The sequence below is a fragment of the Urocitellus parryii genome, chromosome 2 (assembly GCF_045843805.1).
Source record: "Urocitellus parryii isolate mUroPar1 chromosome 2, mUroPar1.hap1, whole genome shotgun sequence".
Taxonomy (NCBI): domain Eukaryota; kingdom Metazoa; phylum Chordata; class Mammalia; order Rodentia; family Sciuridae; genus Urocitellus; species Urocitellus parryii.
The window spans coordinates 167,831,544-167,854,253 of NC_135532.1; the positions used below are offsets into that span (position 1 = coordinate 167,831,544).

At 34.1% G+C, this 22,710-nt stretch overlaps 1 protein-coding gene across 1 annotated transcript in view; it reads right to left on the bottom strand.

Moving 5' to 3' along the window:
* Nucleotides 1–22,710, bottom strand: part of Gsk3b (glycogen synthase kinase 3 beta) — a 160,987-nt gene that overhangs the window by 93,673 nt on the left and 44,604 nt on the right. The window contains exon 2 of the mRNA XM_026393932.2: nucleotides 2,125–2,318. Coding sequence (XP_026249717.1) covers nucleotides 2,125–2,318 — 194 coding nt within the window. The remainder of the gene's footprint in view (nucleotides 1–2,124; nucleotides 2,319–22,710) is intronic.

A 22,710-nucleotide genomic window follows, 5' to 3' on the forward strand; every position in this document is an offset into this window, starting at 1 on the left:
TTAGATAGGAGAATGAGAATGACAGTAATGAAGCTGCCATGGTTTGGTGAAGTATGGTGGGAGGCACTTGTGGTTCCAGCTACTCAGAAGGCTGAAGCAGGAGAATCTGCAAAGAGAACCTGGGCAACAAAGTGAGACCCTAAAAAAGAAAGAAAAACAATGGAAAGGAAGGAGGGAGTAGGGAAAGGGAAAGATCAAGAAAGGAGGGAGAGAAAAAAAGAAAAAGAAAAGAAAGGAAGCTGCCATCGTTTGATCATGGTTTAATGATCAACTGTAAACCCCTGGATTCATGTGCTGGGAGCTCAGTCTTCAGTATGATGGTGTTGGGAGGAGTAGGGTTCAGAAGTAAGGCTTAGTGGGAATTATTAGGTCCACCCTTTGAAAGGAACTGATTTAGTTCTGTGGGATCCTGGCTAGTTCTAGTTAGAGGGTTTTTATAAAAGAAAAGATCTAACCCCCAAGTTGCTCTCTGGCTTCCTATGTCACCATGTGACCTCTCTTTATTATACATACTCCGGAAATGATGTCATCTAGCACAAAGTGATGCAGCCAAGGGGACCTTCACCAAAGCCAACACCATGCTGTTCAGATTTTTTCAATCTCCATAATGGTGAACTAAATAAATCTATTTCTGTCTTAGTTCCTCAATCTCAGGGCTTTTATTTAGCAGTGGAAAACAAACTAATACAGAAGCTGAATGAAAGCTGAGAAGCCAGAAAGACCAATACATTTCAGGATAGTGATATCAAAGTATGGAAATCTGAGTATCATAAGAAAGGCAAGACTATGTTTTGTCTTCTGAGTGTACAAATTAAATAGGTAAGTTTTATTTTTTAGACTGTTAAGAACCAATGAAGGAGGCATAACATGACCAAGCAGAATATCAGGAGTATTCATTCTAGTTTTGGTATATAGAAAGATTAGAAGGGAAAAGACCAGAATAGAATCTTACTAGTCATTAAGACAAATAATGACAAAGACTGACTAGAAAGTACTGATGGAGAAAAAAAAGAAGAAGAAATATATTGACAAGAGAATGGGAGCGGGGGTAGGAAAATTGACCAAGTCTGATAATGACTGGGTATTAGTAGGAAAGTAAATGATAGGTGAGTGATGAAACCATTAGAAGGAAAGAGCAAATCCAAAGGTCTAGAAACCAAGATGAAGACTTTCTACTGGGTCATAAAAGCTGTCAGTCAGGGTTAGATTGCCAATTTGAAATAATAGTAAAACATTCTAACAGCCAGTTAGCAACAGAGACTAGTGCTTGGGAGAAGTGAGAACTGGAAACAAAAACTTGAGAATTATCAAAAAGCAAAACAAAACTCATTAGAATGTTCTAGACATTCCAGAACAAATAGACACTAGACTATACTATTTCAGAACAGTGGTCACTTCTTATTTATTTTTATGACCCTTAATGATTAGCACAGTTCTGAATACGTGGGAAGCTCTTAGTAAAATATTGCAAAGTGGGAAGAACAGAGAAGAGAAAAAGGCTACACAGCTCATTAATGGCAGAATCTTATTTAGAGCTCAGGTCTCCTGATCCTTTCCACTATACCACAACACAGAAATGACTTACGAGCCTCCATGCACAGGATTTGGTTTATGAAACGAAAATAAAGGACAAGAACTGAACTTTGGGGATTTCTGGTTTATAGGGTCAGAAGGGAAAAGACAGACAAGAGTTATTGGGGAAATGTAATGGTGTTTCACCATAGATTAAAGGATAGTTTTCCTTTAATATAAGAAAGGAATGCACAGTCAACTGTATCAAATGCACATATGCCACAGCCAGTGTTTCTCTGATACATTAAACCAATGAAGCACAATGCAGGGAAAGGTCACTTTTTTAAGGTTCAAAGTGACCTTTGAACTAAGCAATTTCCCTTTCACAGGATTTTCTATATATAATGCTTCTCATAGCAGTGGTTATAAAAGTATTAATCTTCAACAAAGTTTATTTCTATTAAAATACATAACTAGAAATAAGTTGCTATAGTTGTTGAGCTGAACAAAAATTAACAGAACAAATGAAATTTGAAGCAAAAGGTACATCTAACCAATAATCTATAATGTATTAAGACAGCAACAAAGTATATGAAATATCAGAGGTATTACCTTAAATCTCTTGTCCTGCAATACTTTTTTGATGGCAACCAGTTCTCCTGAATCACAAAGTTTGGCTTGATATACCACACCAAATGACCCATTTCCGATCACTTTAGTGTCTGTATAGCTGACTTCTTGTGGCCTGTCTGGACCCTGCCCGGGAGTTGCCACCACTGTGGTCACCTTGCTGCCATCCTTGTCTCCTAAAGGAAGAAAGGAATTTTTTTTAAAAAAATGAGAACTGTACAGAATTATACTGAGAAAACTGCCCAAATACACAAAGTAAACTATATTCTTTACTACAAATTATTTTTAAATGTTTACCTTAGTTTATCACATAAAATTATTTTTTTCAATTATAAGCAATATTTTTCATTCAGTCATTCTATAGACCAGGCTCCATGCTAAGTTTATACACATGACATCTTTTATTGAAAACAAAAATTACGAAGTAGATATACTTCATATATCTAAGTAATGGAAAGAATGTTAAAGATGCCCAGGGTCAAACAGCAAATGGTAGGCTCACAGGGGTCTCCTTATTTTACTTGAAAATATGTGCAACTGAAAGTGCCTACACTCTATTCAGACTACTCTCCCTTTAGGAAGGTAAGGTTTTCAATTTTTGTTTCTCTGTATTTGTTGCTTTAAAAATTAATATAATACTTCTCAGAATATGGTCAGATGGGAAAAAGAATGTTAACTGGGTGCTAATGGATATAAAGCCTAAAAGCAAAATCAAACAGGTTCTAAACTGAGCTCCATTTATAACAGTTCACTGGCTCTAGCTCTGTTTACTATCTTCTCCTTACCTTGTTTGCCTTCTTTCATACCTAGCAGTAATCCAAAGGCTCTCTTCATGTTTAAGAGCCACCTCCTACTTGACTAGGTATAGTTCATATCATCTTGTTCTCTGAATTCTTCAACTGTTCTGAACTGTACTACAGTACCTAGCCTTTAAAGAGCTTTAAGTTGTTCATTTCATGATTTCAGAATACATACCAGTTCTAGTTCTAGGGACTAGAATTATCTTAAAATAGCAATATATCTCCTGCTTCTTCTCTCCTCTCTGTAAAATCTAAACCCAGTTCTCAGTACAATATAAATCCTTTAGACCTAGTGACTGAACTGCATTTTTTTTCTGTCACTCTTCCATTATTATCAATTTTATTTTCAAAATGCTAACTGAATAATGTACACTAACCTAATGAAAGAAAAAGTAATATAATACTTATAAAGCACTTTCCCTACCAAAACCAAATTACTGGTTAAATGAAGATACAAAATGTTGTGGCACACTATAATCGGTATTGATATCCATTTAAATTTGAGGAAGTGTTTATCTAAACAAAAGCAATTAAGCAATGTGAGATCAATTTTTTCTTGCTTAAAGATGCTTCATTTCAGACACAAAAGCAATGAGTGAAAGTAATGACTTCTACATTAGATAACCAAGTGATTTATAGGTAGTTTATATTATAACATGGTCAGCTGTCTTGGGCATTTTTGTCTTTAGTTCCTAAGTAAAACACCCAAAAAAGGTATGATTTAATTAGCACAAATCTAATACCACTTGTGGAAGTGACTCAAATCTTGTCAACACCACTTTTATTTACAACACTATTACATGTGTTTTGAATGCATACAAATCACGGTACAAGTACAAACATAGCAGTTCTCAAAGTTTTCAAAATCTCCCTTCAAGTCTGAATCCTAGAAACCTTTGCTAAAAACCCAGTTTAATCTAATTGAGCTCTAAATTATCATTTTCTATCCCCCCAAACTTTCCTTTATTCATCTTAATTACAACTTTGCAGGTTAGCTATAAATCCTACTAAAAGTCATTTTCTTCCTCATTTAAAAAATAAACCTTTCTCTTCCTGTACTTTTAGCATTTCTGAAGACAAACTCAGTCTTTTGATCTTGAATACTAAATGAAGACATCCAGAAAGGTTAGATCCAAAAATGTTAAAATCCGAAATATTAAATACATTTTTTTTGGTGGTGGGGGGGCCCAGGGATTGAATTCAGGGGCATTCAACCACTGAGTCACATCCTCAGCCCTATTTTGTATTTTATTTAAAGACAGGGTTTCACTGAGTTGCTCAGCACCTAGCATCTGCTGAAGCTGGCTTTTGAACTCATGATCCTCCTGTCTCAGCCTCCTGAGCTGCTGAGATTATAGGTATGCACCACCATGCAGGCTTAAGTACATTCTTAAATTTCAATTGTCCCAAAAAAGGAAAAAAGCAGCAATGATTTCATACAATCTGACACTTCTCTGTTTCATCCAAGTTAAATGCACAGCACCAAAAAAGAGTGGACAACTTTGAAGTAATGTCTCACAAGTCTAACAAAACAAATCATTATCTTAATTAAGGTAAAAGATTTTAAGACTAGCCACTATACTCCACAATTTTAATGGAAAACAAAAACTATCCACAATACAACAAAAAATTATGCTTTTCTTCTCTATGGTGATATTTCAGTAAAGAAGACAGGAACCACAGCTTTGTATTTTCTCCAGTAAGAAAACTAATACAATATAAGCATTTGTAATGACTTTTCCCACTTGAGCCTTCCTATTGTACTTATAAAAACACCTTTACATATCAGAGTTTGAGAACAGCCATAAAAGATAAACATCACAACCCTGGAATTTATTATCTCTTCATTCCAACTTTTACTAAGCCCGGGAAGGTATATCCAATCATCATGATTTCAAACACCAAAAAGTACAAATAAAATAATTCTTCTAAAATATTAAAAGTAGACTGGAAAAATAAAATGTTTTACCTACACTGTAACTCAAGTTATTCAGGCTTCTTAATTTTACATTTATTTATTTGGGGGGATATACCCGAGATTGAGCCCAGGGGCATTTAATCACTGAGCCATATCCCCAGCCCATTTTTAAAATATTTTATTTAGAAATAGGGTCTCATTGATTTCTAAGTGCCTCGCTAAATTGCTGAGGTTGGCTTTGAACTCACCATCTCCTGAGTCAGCTATCCAAATTTCTGGGATTACAGATGTGCACCACCACAACCAGAAGGCTTCTTAACTTTAAACTGAGCCCTGATGTTGACAAGAACCAGTCCTTTCACTCTCTTATATATCTAGATAGTTAGTACTTAATATCTTAGTAGAAATTAAAATATTTACTGGGTTTTCTCTCAAATGATTAGAGAAAACTATAGAGAACACTTATAGGATATATCTTACTAACATTAAGTGTCTCGCAGTACTAATGGTAAGGTTTTAGTAAAACTACTTAAGCAACAAATCTATATAATGATTTGTAAGTATTAACTATTATCATTAACTACTATTCAAAAAAAACCTGAACATGTGGGTATCCAGGAGACGAGCATAATGAATATAGAGACAATGTCATAAAAACATGGAATTACTTAGTTTGTGGACAATAAGAGCTAAAAGAATTTAGAATAGCAGGATACACTTGGCTGGACATAATTATCTGGAAAATTTTACAGAATAATAACCTTACCTGTATCCTTAATACATGCACATCATTTACATAGGAGAATGAGAATGATAGTAATGAAGCTGCTCTAATTAAGGGAGGGTGGTTAAAAAAAAATGGCCTTCAAAAAATGCCACTGTCTTTCAGATACAATAGCAGAGCAGTGAGTTGGCTCCAGGCCCTCTGGTCAGAGGACTCCTGGGATACTCAATTACAATTAGAATCCCTGCTTCTGATATAAATTTCCTGTTTGAATTCTAACACAGAATTATAGCCTCTGCTTCTCATCAAAATAGAGAATCTTAAAGATATAAACCACAATGGAACTCTTCAGGAACAATGGAAAGATGGTGTGCAATAAAACAAGCTTTTAAAGGACAGAATATCTGGAATACAAGTTTTACAAAAGCCTTAGCAAGTTTAGGCTTATTCCAAAATGATCTGTGCAGCCTAGTTACCAATCTCTCAAACATAGGATTGTACCTGTGAAATATCTCCTGGTTGTTTTTTTTTTTTTTTAAGTCTTTTGAAGTCACTCTTCAGATCAATCCACCTTGTAATAAACAAATGTAAACATTGTGACATGGATCACAAACATGTGGAGTGAACATACAAAAATCAAAAGGCCATTTCAAGGATATGTGAGTATTTAGAATGGGGTCTAGCACTGACATTCTAAGTTTTATATAAATGATAAATCTCAAAGTTGAATGTAACCTTGCTCTTTTAACAAACTCTTAATCTGGTGTTTCTTTTCTTACAGAGGCTACCTCTCAAGATTCAGAGCTGAGAAAAAGCAACTGCAGCGCGCTAACCAAAAGACATTCAGGGAATATTAATAAGCCATACTACTGAAACAAATTGAGCAAAGTCATGATGTGGCCCAAGATCTACTCCAGTGACTATGTTATAGGGATCTGAGTCTGCAATGACAACCTCTATAAAATCTTCCTTTACCTCAAAAATCTCTTGTTCCCAAAACACAGAGTTAAAAGTGTGTGTGTGTGTGTATATATATGTATGTATGTATGTGTATGTGTATGTATATGTATGTGTGTGTATGTATGTATATATATATATATATATATATATATATATATATATATATGGAAAAACTTAACCAAGAAGGTGAAAGGCCTACAGTGAAAACTGTAGAACACTGAAGAAAGAAATTGAAGAAGACCTCCCATGCTGTTGGGCATGCAGAATTAGTATTATCAAACACAATTTATAAGTTCAATGCAATCCCCATCAAAATACTAATGATATTTCTTATATAACTAGAAAAACCAGTCCTAAAATTCACATGGAAAAATAAAAGACCCCAAAGAGCCAAAACAATACTGAGCAATAAGAGTGCTGATGGCAACACAATACCTGATCTCAAATTATGCTACAGAGCTAGAGTAACAAATAGCATAAAAACAGATATTAAGATCAAAAGAAAAGAGTAAGTTACAGAGACAAAATCCATATAGATATAGTCACCTGATTTGACAAAGGTACCAAAAATTAATATTGGAGAACAGATTGCCTCTTTAACAAATGGTACAGGAAAAACTGGATATCCATATGTAGAAGAATGAAATTAGATTCCTATCTTTCACCTTGCACAAAATCAACTCAAAAGTGGATAAAAGACTTAGGAATTAGGGTAGAAACACTGCCACTGCTAGAAGAAAACACAGGGCCAACACTATATCATATAAGTGCAGGCACTGACTTACTTAATAAGACTCCTACAGCTCAAGAAATAAAACAATGAATCAGTAAGAGGGTTAGCTTCAAATCAAAAAACTTCTTCTGTACAGCAAAGGTATGAGTGCACAGAGAAGAAGCCTGCAGAATGGAAGAAAATTTTTGCCAGATACTCTTCCAGCAGGAGATTGATGCCCAGAATACATAAAAAAATCTTCAAAAATTTAACACCAAAAAAAAACCCCACCAAATAACCCAATCAATAAATGAGCAAAAGAAAGAACTAAAAAGACATTTTTCAAAAGAAAAATATGCAAATGGAAAAAAGTATATAAATAAGTGTTCAACATCCTTAGCAATCAGGGAAATGCAAGTCAAAACTACACTGAGATTTTATTTCACACCAGTTGTAATACCAATTACCTAGACTACATACAACAAAAAACACTAGCAAAGATGTGGAAAAACAGGCGCGCTCATGCATTGTCGGTGGAACTGCAAATTAGTGAAGCCATGTTGGAATACAATTTGGAGATTCCTCAAAAGACTAGGAATGAACCCGCACCATATAACACAGCTATCCCACTCCTTGGTATTTATCCAAAAGAACTAAAATCAGCTTATCCTAGTATATACCAAGGTTTATAGCAGCACAATTGCTAATAGTCAAGTAGATTAACGGATAAGAAAAAGTGTTTTATATTCACAATGAAGTTTTACTCAGTTATAAAGAAGAATGATATTAAATCATTTGCTAACTAATGGATAGAAATGGAGAATATTATGCTATGTGAAAAAAGCCAGACTCACAAAGTCAAGGTTGAATGTTTTCACTCATTATATGGAAACAAATTATGTTTCATGCATTCATGAACGTCAAAATAAACTACACAATTATGTAAAACCATAATGTACTAATAAAAACACAAATTTAAAACAATTAAGTTTTTCAGAAGAAGAAACACTGGACACTGTTAATTTTTTTAGGTTTTAAAAATCAAAGTTCAAACTCTTTATCCTAAGCAAATGGTTAAAGAACTTCTATTAAAATAAGATGTTCCCCCCAAAATAGATAAAACTGCTAGAAACTTAAAATGAAACTGAGGTTCACAGAATCAGAATTAGACAATTCTAAAATGAACTTATTCTAGTTATAAAATAACTATTTTATAGAATCTCCAGCCGAGAGCGCAATTGCTTGTGTACCTTGGAGCAAATGAAATGATAAAGAAACGAAATACCAACCAAGCAGGTAAACCAATTCAATCAATCCTAACAACAACATGATAAAAATTTCAAGGCAATTTCTATGTATCCTTTATGTGATTACTGGGGAAAATAAAACAAAAAAAAATTTACTAAATTTCCTTTGGGGGTTAAGAACAGTAAAGAAAAGGAGGGGCAGGGAAAACAAAATGAACAGATATCACACCGAGGCTAGCTTTTGGAGATGCTTATTTCCCTGTTGGATTGCAAGTTCAAAGCCAGTCTCAGCAATGGCAAGGCACTAAGCAACTCAGTGAGACCCTGTCTCTAAATAAAAAACAAAATAGAGCTGGAGATGTGGCTCAGTGGCTAAGTGCCCAAGTTCAATCCCTAGTACCAAAAAGAAAACAGGAATTTATGTTAAAATCTTTAAGTCCTAAATATGCTTATCTACTTAACAAACTTTGCAAATTACAGGATGACAGAAGGGAGAGAGCATATTTAAACATTTTTTGGAAGTTTATACTGATTATCCAAAAACAAGTAAATGGTAAGTATTTAGACTAAACAAACAAGTAATTACTTTTAAAAACTACAATGCTCTGATGCAGTCAATGATCTCACTCCAGGGCAGCATCAATTTTGAATAGCTACAAATCCAGAAGACAGACAGAAAATAGCTCTCACAAAGCTGCTTTATCTCACTCTAGTCCTTAATAAATTTAACATCGGAATCAATGTTCCACATATTTTCTACTGGACTAGGTCCAGTTTTGGTCTATCACATTTCCTCTTGATCATGAATACTGACTTATGACAACCCAAATCCCCGCAATGTAACAGCTCAGTCAATTCTCTACTTTTCCCTGAAATATGCACCTGATATCCATACCCTTTAATCCAACCCACTATTCCCATAGCATGGCATACAAATTATGTACTTTCATACATGTTTTAAAGTAGGAATTAGCAAGCTAAAACTGCTGTTAAATTTCAAACAGTGGTGAGAAAGGAATGAAAACAGGATTTGTTTTTTTTCCCAAAAGAGTACTGCTTACTCCAAGTTGGTCCTATGTGCTTTAACAATTACAAGTGAACAACTAATGTCTAATCCATGAAGGCAACAATCATGTTCATCACACATTTACTGGTGTGTCCCAATTTTATGCCTAGGCACATAGCAAGATGTAAAATAACTGTTCATCTGTTAAGTGAACAAATTTATACAGGCTTCCATTACACCTTAGAAACTATTTAAGATCTAAAAGTCACTGTAATAAGAACCTTTAAAATGACATAGGACCCCATGAACACCATTTCAAAAGGATTAATTCAGGAGATAATGCAAAGACAAAGTTTACCTATTTGTCAATTTTCCTTAAGAACAATCCTGATCACCCACAAACAACATATTTATAAAGCACTTTATCACTTTGAAAGTATTTTACATACGTTACTTCATTTTATCCATACAAGAGAACTATGAGGGAGGAAAAAGCAATATGAAACCAAGGAAGAGAAAACTGATGCTCAAAAATTAAGTAAAACTGCTCAAGGTCACATTATAATAGTAAAAACTAAACTTGGGTCATCTAATTCTCCAGTTTACAACATCTTCCAAAGCCTATAAAAATGGAAAAAAAAAATGAAGACACTTATATTCCAAAATAAATTAAATTAAAAAACCTACCTCAGTTCAAAAGAACCACACATTTTGAGTAAGAGTCTTCACACCTTTTAATATAAACTATAAGAATACCTTTTAAAATAAAAGGGAACATTTCTCCTGAGATATGTCTACATGGAAGACAAATGAACTAAAATAAGTAAAAAGAGAATCAGAATTTCCCTAAGGAAAAATCAAATCAGGAAACTAACTCAAATCAGGGAACTGACAGCAAACTTTTAAGCAACTTGAACAGACCCATCAAAACACAAAATAATAATCCATGGCTTCACAGCAGCTGCTACTTTTTACAAGAGTAAAGGAAACATTTCCTGTCCTTTGTTGGGGGGGGGGTAGAGGAAGGCAGATAGGTAGCTAGTTTATTCTAAATATGAAACATAATGGGGATTGAAAAAGCAGGGAGGTATAATATCATTATATCACACAGTAGTTTTAGGCATCTCTTATTTCTTTAGCTAAAGAATATTAAATTTGATAAATTCAAAAAGTCTTATCTGAAGACAGGTACAGTGGTGCACAGCTGTAATACCAGTGATTTGGGAGCAGGAGGATCACAAGTTCAAATTCAGCCTGGCCACCTGAGTGAGAACCCTCAACAACCTAGTATCAAAATAAAAAATAAAAAAGACCCTGTATCAGAATAAAAAATAAAAAGGACTGGGGATATAACTCAGTAGCAAAGCATCCTTGGATTCAATTCCCACTCAAACAAAATAAATTATATTATTTGCTTAATAAGAATAATAATTTATTAGAGAAAAATAAACCATATACACATAAAGCTATTTAAATATTTTTGGTGTTTGCTGCCAACATCATCAAAGATCAACTCTGAAACAAAAAAAAAAATAGCATTTTTACTATTTAATTGTTACAACGGAGATAGAGAACCTCCTAACAGCTCTACAGAAATCAAAACAACCACATAATAAATAAGAGTTCCGTCATTAATTCCATTTCTCCAAGGGAAATCATACGTTTTCAAACAGTGACTATTTTTTAGTTTACAACTAACTATAAGTAATGATGCTGTGTTTACAGTTTATATAACAAGGAATATGCCCAAGAGAAAAATGTATTAAACAATATTGTCCCATGTGATTATAATTATTTGGAATCAAATCCACATTGGCTTTTGCATTTTTCCCTGTCTTACTCTCTCTGAAAACTGACTTAACAACCCCCAACCCTCACCCCACAAAAACATACTTTAAACAACCTAGCAATGGCATCTAAATAGGGCAAATACAGGTCCACCTTTCTAGTAAGGAAGAATATTTTTAGAACTGAGTGAATTCACAAAGCAAAGCCACTTAGCCTTTTTTCCCACAAAGCTCTACTAGAAGAAACACTAAGTGAGCTCTACTAAAGAAAGGCCATTGGGATGACGCATTCCTACACCTACAGTGGGTCTACAATAAGGACTTGGTTCCACTGCCACTGTCTAAAAGAGTATGCCTGATCCTCTTGTGGGTCATGAAAGAACACAGTAGGAACTCCACAACAGAGCAGAGCATCTCCCATTGCTTATTCATTACTTGCAATGTCAGAACCAAAGAAGAACATAAAGGTAGGAAATCTGTTTTTCTTCAAAACAGAACTTTCATCCTTGGGAAACACCTACATCCCTAACTTTGCCCTTTCCAGATTGTCTCTTTCATCTCCAATTAGATATTTCAAATGAAACTGAAATTAATGAGAAGTGAACAGCTTCTAATTAAGCAGACTATTTCTAAAATAGAAAATTAGACATTTTACCATACTATATTTAGAAAACAATGATCATGAGTAAAAACAAAGCATGTAACATGTTTAAATTTTGAAACAAAATCATCTAGGCTAAGAAAGTAAAATGAATTAGTATCACTATTCTTTAAAAGAGAAGTATTTTTTACTGAGAATTTCCTATGATACTCTTTGATAAGGTAAAAGGTAGGCCATGAAAATGCCATAGGTAGCTACTGACAAGGTGTATATAGTAAAGAAAAGATCCTGGAAATATCTTCTATCCTAAATGTTTTTTACCCAAAAAGTGTCTTCTATTCATATCTTTTGGCGGGGGTGGGGGGAAGATCGGGAATTGAACTCAGGGTACCTGGCCACTGAGCCACATCCCCAGCCCTATTTTGTATATTATTTAGAGACAGGATCTCACTGAGTTGCTTAGCACCTCAAAGACTGGCTTTGAACTTGCAATCCTCTTGCCTCAGCCTCCAGAACCACTGGGACCTACCTGTTCATCACCTTCCAGGTTAATACACCCAGTTGAGGTAAGAAATAGAATCTCAAAATAGTGGAAGGAACACCTGGATTTGGGGAAAGGATTGCACTGGACAGTAACTCTCCTCACCTTACTATTCACCCACAGGTTCCAGAAGAATTCACTGATAGCATTATATTAAAACAAATGACATGGAAAAGCTGCTCAATGAACCATGAGAAAATTTAAAAAAACTGACACAAACATACTACAGAAAAAAACATGCAAAGGCCAGACCAGAAACTTTAACTGGAAGAAAATCTAACAGCAGTAAAGGGTTCCTTCTAAGAGCTAGGTTCAACAGAAAAATTTAAGCACATGAAATAAATAAAATGAAAGTCCAAATATAAGGTAATAAAACAGATAAAAAAGGGAATTTTTTCTGGTCCCTGTATTAGTTTCCCATGGTTGTAGTAACAAACTGCAGCAAACTGAATGACTTAAAACAACAAAAATTATACTCTATCAATCTTGGAGAAATCCAGAACCAAGATATCAATAGGCTGCACTCCTGTGGAAACTCAAGCAGAGAATCCATTCCTTGCCTCTTTTAACTTCTGGTAGTATTACTTATGTCCCGTGTGGCTTTATCTTTCCAATTTCTAGCTCTGTGATTAAATCTTTCCTCTTTATGTCTCCTCTCTTTTGTATCTCTAAAAGCATACCTGTCACTGGATGTAATCTAGGATAATCTAGAATTATCTTGATTTCAAGATTCCTAATTTAACTGCAATCTAAAAAAAAAAAAATCACTTTCGAAATAAGGTTGATATTCATAAGTTGCAGGGCTGAATGTCTGAGTCCCCCTTAAAATTCACAGGTTAAGGGCTAGGGATATAGCTCAGAGATAAAAATCACATACCTAGCATGAGTCAGGCCCTAGGTTCAATCGCCACCATTACCCCAAAAAAAAAGAAAAAGAAAAAAAATGGGTTGAAGCCCTAAATCCCAATGGAATTAATGCCCTTGTAAGAATGAATATCAGAGCTTCCTCTCCCCATCATGTGAGCCAACACTAAGCAGTGACCAACCTGAAGCCAAGGCCTCCCTCCACCAAGACCTGAATCCACTGGCATGTAGGTCTTAGAATTTCCAGCCTTCAGAACTGCTGGAAATACATGTCTGTTGTTTAAAAGCCACCCAGTCCACTGCATTGTGTTATAGGAGCCTGAACTGATCATGACAGGTATCTTCTGAAGGGCCATTTTTCACCCTACCACAGTTCTCAATTCTTTGCTGGACAAATCAATCAAGCGGGGGTTAAGAATCAGGGCAGGGAGCCCCAGGTTCTAATCAGCTTGACAATCACAGGGATAGTAAATAACCAATACTCAACAGTGTTTTAGGTTGCTAAACTATAATATTCAGTAGGTTAGGTGTATTAAATGCGTCTGTGATAAACTTTCTTAGTTTAAAATATAGTATATCAGCAAGTAATCCCATTGTAAGCTGAGATACATCTACATTCTAAAAAGAAACATTCAGGGTTAACAAGGGATACCATAAAACATAAGTTTTCTTTTTTTGTGGTGTTGGGGATCAAACCCAGGATCTCCCACATACTAGACAAGTCTGGTATGGCTGAATTACCATCCCCAAAATGTACATGGAGACCTCTCTCTGTGTACATGTGTAAATTACACACACATACATGCAGAGAGGTTGGGGGGGGGAGGGTTATTTTGTTTCTGCAATACTAGGGATAGCAACCAGAGCATAACTCATGCTAGGCAAGCACTCTACCACTGAGTTATATCACCAACCCTTTTTATTTTTATTTTCCTTGAGACACAGCCATGCTAAATTGCTCAGGCTGGTCTGGAACTTGTGATCTTCCCTGCTTTGGGTCCCCCAAAAACTGGGATTACAGGCATGTACCACTGGTCCTGGCAAATGTGACTTTTTAAAAGCCTCAAAATTATTTTCCCAAATGAAGTAAAGGATATTAGAAAAAAAAATCACTAAATAAAGAAAAAGGTAAATTTGCTAGGGGCAATGAGAAGGTATCTGCTAGAGCAAGAACAGTGAAAGATAAAAGAGTAGGAGAGAAATTAAATTTATAATCTCTAGTAATAGCTCTCAACATATGAGCCAAAGAGTCTCTATAAAAGATTTATAATTGCAAGGGGATCTGCAAATCCATACACAAATCAACCATTATTGGGATATAGGAATAAATAATATCATACCCTCAAATATATAATACATATATTTGATTTTTAAATGAGATTATTTGATTAATAAAGTATAAGCAAGAGCAGCAACAACCAAGCTCTGCTTTGTGACCCAGTATTTCCCTTTCTAGAAATGTGGCAAAATAATCAGAAACTCAGAGAAAATAATTGATTTACACAAATGTTCAGTGAAACTCTATGTACAGTATCAATAAAGCCAATCAAGGCGCTTAGGAGTAAGAAAATCATTAGGTAACTATGATATGTTCACATGAAACAAAATATTAAGCAATCTCAAAGAACATTTATTATTATAAGAAAAATTCATGATACAAGAGTATATGAAAACAGGCTGCAAACTACTATATACAATGTGATCCCAAATGTGAACAAATACTACACAAATACACCAAAAAGCAAACAGAAAACAGGAGTTTTCTCTAGATAGTGAGAATACAGGTAAAGTTTTATTTTCTTTTTTGTACTGTTTCATAATTTCCAAATCATCCACATTGAGCATATATAATTTGTAAATATAAATTTGCTTAAAGTTCTAAAAATTCTTTCTACAAGTACTTTTGCTATACTTTATTATTTACTCACTGAGTTCTAAGAAATCCATGTATGTATACAGAACTGTTTAAACTAAAAATTTGCAAATATTTCTTGAACAATATCTCCTTCATTCTAAAATTAAATATAATTGGCATTATGAGGAGATGGATTGAGTCCTCCTCATTCACAGTCAATGTTTAGTTTTCAATTATGCATTGATTCTTGCATTCAGAACAGAAAAGAGTGACAAAATAACTTGGGTAAAGTATGACCTATTATGATGTATGTTTAAAATATTTCCTAAATATTTCCAGATAAAACCTTTATCTGTATTCAGATTAAACTGTTATGAATTATCTAACCATTCATTTAAATCTTGAAATAACCAGTGAGGTGTTTTTACTATTTAACAAATGACAGAAGTTGAAGAGGCCTCTTCATATCAAATCTAGACTCTGGTGAAGCAGACTAATTTGCCAAAATCTTGCTCCTCACCTTACTCCTTACTTAGAATTTTCCATACTATGCCACTAAGCCCAGAGATAACCTTTTCCATACTATGCCACTAAGCCCAGAGATAACCTTTTCCATACTATGCCACTAAGCCCAGAGATAACTCCAGGCTACAAGACTTTAACGACTAAAGCTAACAAGTCTTATATCCTTGTTTACCTAAGTCTACACCAGAAATGCTAGCCTTATGTTAGACTCCCATTAGTCACTAACTTTCATTCCCCAACTACTCCACATATCCCTTTCGTCTACATCAACTACTCAACCTTACTCCTTTTAAAATGCTTATAATTAGCAAACTCCATCTTCTCATCTTCAGGAAAATATAGCTTTTCTGAAGAAGTTACTTCATAAATTCCACAGAGGTTGATGTTATTTAATCTCTTCACACATCTCAAGACAATGTCCTCCCTGCTCTCTTTTGCCATTTCAGAAGTATTTCACTCTTTCCAGTCATCCAAAAACCCAACTCACTTGAGGGCCTTCTATGCTGGCTCTTCCTTTGCCTACCTCTAAATGTTGGGAGTTTTCCTGGGCTTGGTCCTTTTTCTTCTCTCTTCTGTCCACATACTCTCCCCAGATTAGTCTATGCATTCCCAGAACTTTAAATACATGTTATTTATTTTATATTATTATCATTGGAGAGCTGTTGGTTCTCACACTTATTTTTTGTACCCCAGACCACTCTTTTGACTTTTTAGAGATTCAACTTCTCACTTTAGAGTTACCCTTGTCTATCTCATTTCTCTGATTAAAACTCTTCAAGGGTTTCAACATAATACCATATCTGGTTTCATTCTCATCTCATACCATTCTTTCTTTGGTTACTATACATTCTGTACACTGTTTCTTTAAACTTAGTAAATACACAAAACTCCTTGCTACCTCATCTATGGAATGAAAACCAAGACTTTTTTCTTTTAAATTTTTTCTTTAAGAATTACTACATTCTTAACCCACCAAAACCCACTTAACACTGGTTAAATAGCCCTCAGTACCAAGAGGATAAGCCTGAATTTTGTGCCCAAGCAGCAGAACCCTCTAGTGAAGAAAGGCTGAGGATATGAAAATAAGGTAAGGGCTCATTCAAGTCTGTGGGTAGCCAAGACTCTTGTTATGTCACCTCCTAAGCCTTTCTGCCATGCTCCCAAACTCATGTATTTACCAAAGTTGTGGAGGGACAGAGAATGAAATGGAACTAGAAGAGAAAACTCTCAACAATAAGCACAGTGCTGGGCATGTTATATTTTGTATTTCACTTATCATCATCCTTTGTTTCACAGGGAGTATTTATATAAGTCTATATATATGTCTGCAGTTTTTGCTACAATTTTTTGTATACAGTAAGAGCTCAAATATTTATTATATGAATTAATAAAATGGTGAATGAATGAATGAGCAAAATGATTCAAGTACCGATTTTTCCTAATCACTCGAAACTACAAAGATTATTTCTCCCTCTGGATTCACACTGACTGTCTCTTCCTGTGCTGTCTAACACAACAGTCATTATAGGAGGCTATTAAATACTTGAAAATGGCTAGTTTGAATTGAAATGTGCTGGAATGCATAAGATTTTGAGGACTTAGTAAGAAAAAAAGAATACAAAATATCAATAGTTTTTAAGTAATTATTGCTGAAATGGTAATATTTTTTAGATAAAGGGTTAAACCAAGTACATTAACTTCATCCATTTCTTTTAGTTTTTATTCTTTTACTGCATGTACAAAATAATAGGCTTCATTGTGACAATTCCATACATGTACATAACATACTTTGGTAGTATCCATTTCACTTTTACCCTCTCTTTCCTCCTCACCTCCCACCTCTGGGTCCCCCTTCCTTTTCCCTAATAGTCCTTTCTACTTTTACATCATCTTTTTTCCCTTCCCCATGAAGAAAACACATGTGATACTTGTCTTTCTGGATCTGGATTATTTAGGTTAATATGATAATATCCAGTTCCATCCATTTTCCTTTTCTCATTCTTCTTTATGACAGAATAATACTCCATTGTTTACATATACATTTTCTTTATTCATTCATCAACTTGATGGTTATTGTGCACAGTGCTGCAATAAACATGAGTACACAGGTATCTCTATAGTACACTGACATTGATTCATTCAGGTATACACATAAGAGTGGTACAGCTGAGTCAAATAGTAGTTCTAAATTTTAGTTTTCCTTAGAATGTAGGGTCCATACTGTTTTCCATAATATTTAATTTTTAAGTTACTGCAGTATTTTTTTGTGTCTCAATGTTCCAATGTCAGCAGTTTATTGGGAGGTTGCAGAATCTTTAAGATGTGGGGCCTACTGAGAGATATTTGAGTCATTGGGGGTGGAAGTAAGACATACACTAGTAGGTATTAAGGGAACCCAGTCTCTTCCTTTCTTTCATTTCCCTGCCATAAGGTGAGCAATTTTGCTCTGCTACATACTCCTACCATGACATGCCACCAGAGACCCAACTGTGTGGGGACACACTATAATCATAGGCTGAAACCTCTAAAACTGTAAGCCAAAATAAGTATTTTCTATAGAGTTCTATCTTTATTCTACTTTTGATTGTCTCTGGTATTTGTTATAGTGTCACAAAGCTAGCTAACATTGTGGCTATTCGAAAATTTTAGTCATATATGTGGCTTGCAATATATTTCTATTGAACAGCACAAATCTATACCACCCATTTGGCAACTTATATATTTGTATTTGATAGCTTCTCTTGTGTTATTTGCTTAAATATTCAAATACGTGTTTCCTTACAATGTAGGGTTCATAAGCCTTGTAAAATAACAATATGAATTGTATGCACTATTTGAAACAACTTTAAAAGTTATAATTCATGTAACATATAATTTACTCACCTAATATGTACATTTCAATGACTTTTAGTATATGCACAGGCTTGTACAACCAGCACCCCTATCAATTTCAGAACATTATCATCATATCAAAAAGAAACTCTGCCCCTCATAATGGTCATCTCCTAGTCCTTCCATCTCACTAGCCCTAAGGCAACATGAACCTATTCTGTGTCTCTATGGAATTTGCCTATTCTCAACATTTCATATGAATGAAATCATATAAAATGTGGTATTTTGTGATTGGATTATTTCACTTAGAATGTTCCAGGTTCATCCATATTGAAATACAGTTCATATGATTCATTTCTTTTGAATGCTGAATACTACTCCTTTGTACAGGAATACAACATTTTGGCTCCCATTCATCAGTTGATCAACATTTGGGCTCTTTCTATTATGGGCTATTATGAATAATGTGGCTATGTACATTTGTATAGATGCAAATACAGGTATAATACCTAGGAACAAATTACTTGATTATACGGTAACTATGTGTAATCATTTGAGGAACAACCAGATTGTTTTCCAAAGCTGTTGCATCATTTTACATTCTACCCCTGGTGTTTGAGAGTTCCAACTTCTCCAAATCCTCACATACATTTATTACAACTTGTCTTTATTATCCTAGCCATCCTGGTGTATGTTAAGTGGTATACTGTGGATTTGACTAAGATTTCTGTGATGACTAACAACCTTGAACACTTTTTCTTGAACTTACTTTTTTCATAGAAATGTCTATATATGCAAAATGGATTAAAGACCTAAATACAAGAGTTAAAACTATAAAATCCCTAGGAGCAAATGTAGGAGTAAATAATTGTTCATGATCTTGGACCTGGCAAATCCACAGTGGCTTTTTAGGTGCAATACATCACACACATAAGCAACAACAAAAAATTAGATAAATGGGATGTTAGGAAAAATAAAAACATTTGTGCTTCAAAACACCATTACAAAAGAGAAGAAATAGTCAACAGATGAACAGAAAGTACCTATAAATCATGAATCTTATAAAGAACTTGTATTTAGAAGATAAAAAATGATTGCAAATCATTAATAAAAAGACAATTCAATTAAAAAATTTGGCATAGTCCAGGTGTGATACAACATGCCTGTAATCCCAGATTCTTGGGATGTTAAGGAAGAATTGCAAATTTGAGGTCTGCCTGGGCAACTTAGCCAGAACCTGTCTTAAACAAATAAACAAACCAAAAAAATTGTTTCCTTAACTCGTTAGTACTGTATAAATATCAATTAATTTTTATACCCTGATACTACACATCTTGCAAGTAGAGATAGCTTTACTTCAACCTGGATGCCTTTTGTTTCTTTACCTGCCTAATTGCTCTGGCCAGAATGTCTAGGACAATGCTGAACAAAAATGGTAGAGTTCTATCCTTATTCTACTTTTAATCTTCTGAGGGAAGCAATAAAATATACTCATTTACCATTAAGTAAATATTAGGTCAGGGTTTTTGCATAGCTGGTCTTTATCAGACTGAGATTCCTTATCTTCTATTCCTAGATTATTGAATATTTTTATCATGCATGGAATATACTTTTCAGTATCTTTGTATTCTATACAACATGTGGTTCACTCATGCATCAGGTACAAATTACCAAAGAAAGTCTTAGGAATTTTTTAACAAAAAATATAAATAATTTTAATAATAATAATTATAATAATTAATAATTTTAATAATTCAGAAGATATTTTCATTAATAGTTATGATATTAAATTAAGTCTGACCACTAGTTTTTATTGTTGTTTCATTTTTAAGATCATCAGGATATCACCAATTAACATATCCTAAGTGAAGGTAGTACCACGACTCATTTAATAACTAAATGATTCTAAGAGGAAAAATGAATTTAAAAAGAATCCATGCCACCTAGCACTTTTAGGAAAGGCGCTGGTTACATAGAGATCAAAATAATACTATATTGCAATAAATGTTTTAGAAATCACTATTAGTCATGTCTACAAGTCTCTAAACACAAAAATATAATTAGCCTATAAAATTTGCTTTAAGTGACAAAACCCAAGCACTGTTATAATTTAGTAGGAATAAGAGAACATTTCTTATCAGTGCATTACACAATTATCATTTCAATATCCTGTTTCCTAAACACAAAATGCTGATTATGGAGAAGCACACAGATAACCCTTATTATTATTACCCTAAACAACTGTTTTAGCCCTCTGGCCTACCAAGCTCTAACCTGAAAAACAGACAAATGTTTCCTAATTATACTACTAGTGTTTCCACCATCTACTCTTTGGAAGAAAGGATAGAAGAGTAACAAAAGAAAATAGTAACTTTAAAATAATAGGTTATCCATAGCAATTAAAAATCATGTGCTTCTTCATTCAGCAGTTCTGTGGCATATAGGAGAAGTAAAGACACATTTCCTAAATAACTCTCTCTTTTTGAGAGAGACAGAGAGAGAATTTTTTAATATTTATTTTTTAGTTTTCGGTGGACACAACATCTTTATTTCATTTTTATGTGGTGCTGAGGACAGAACCCAGCACCCCGCGCATGCCAGGCCAGCGCACTACCGCTTGAGCCACATCCCCAGCCCCAAGAACTCATGCTTTCACTAGAGAGGAAATTCAAATGAAACCTTAAAAAAATTCTAAATTCATAAGCAAGCATATAGTACATATCATATGCAAAAAAATAAAAGTTTTATAAAGCATAAAACTCTCCTTTATGATCATCTTAAACATAATCTTTAGTCTTGAGCTATCTAATGTTTATTGGTTTTAGAAAATGCTGGGTATTTAGAATACAATAAGTTCTTTTTTATACTTTATGTTTTATAGATTGGTAGTGTTCTAAGTCAGTAAAACTCCCTTATGTAAATCTTAGAATGCATCAATAATGGCAGAAATAGTCCAAATAAACTGTTATTCTTGTTTAGATTAACACCACCATTATTTCCCTAGAATACATTGTAGAGTATAAAAAAAAATTACAGGGATTGGTGAATTAAAAGTATATAAAACATCTGAAGGGTTCTTTATTATCAGTAACCTTTTATAAATATAACATATGCAAGATATTATATTACATGCTTCATATTACATATTTTTCATTTAACCTAAGAATACTTTTCATATATGAAGAAACTGGGACACAATTCAGTAACTTATCTAGGACCACAGCAAGTTAATAAGCAAATGCAGAATCTGAATAAAAAATGTGGCCTATCCCAGAGGCCTAACTTTTTCAACATGCTATTTCCTGTTAAGCTACTTTTAAAGGCATACTACATTGGGAGGCTGAGGCAGGAGCACAATTCAAAGCCAGCCACAGCAACTTCGCAAGGTCCTAAGTAACCTAGCGAGAACCTGTCTCAAAAAAAAAAGATGGGTGGGGTGGGCTGGGGATGTGGCTCAGTGGTTAAGCAACCCTGGGTTCAATCCCTGGTACCCACCCATCCCCCACAAAAAGGCAAAATATAAAGTCAAAAATTAATTATGATAACCTTAGGTTCTTATTTGATTTTAATTATTGTAATTTATGCTTAGCTTGAAACATGCTGCTAAAAAGGAACATCAAAAGGCATGACAGTCTTTTTGAAAAATGGTACTGGAACAACCAGACATCCACATTCAAAAAAATGAATAAACAATAACCTTAACATCAAAATTAAGGCAAATGCACAAAAATTCATTCAAGATCTATCAAAAACTAAAAGGAAACATAAAACTTAACATAGGAGAAAGTATAAAACTTAACATAGGAGTGCCCTTGATTTGAGTGATGGCTTTTTAGATACATTAAAAATGACCCATGAAAGAAAAATGTTGAGCTTCACTAAAAGTAAGAACTTTGGTTCTTCAACAGTTAATCAGAATGAAAAACCAACAGATTGAGAAAAAAAATTGCAAAATACATATAGGATAAAGACTTGTATCCAAAATATACAAATATCTCATAAAACTCAATAAGAATTTAAAACGAGCAAGAAAGACACCTCACCAAAAAAAAAAAAAAAAATACACAGATGGCAAATAAGCACATGAAAAGATGCTAAACATTGTATGTCATATGTCACTCTTATCAAAGACCTTCATGTCATTGATATGTCTTGAGTGAATTTTTGTGCGTTTGCCTTAATTTTGGTGGTAAGGT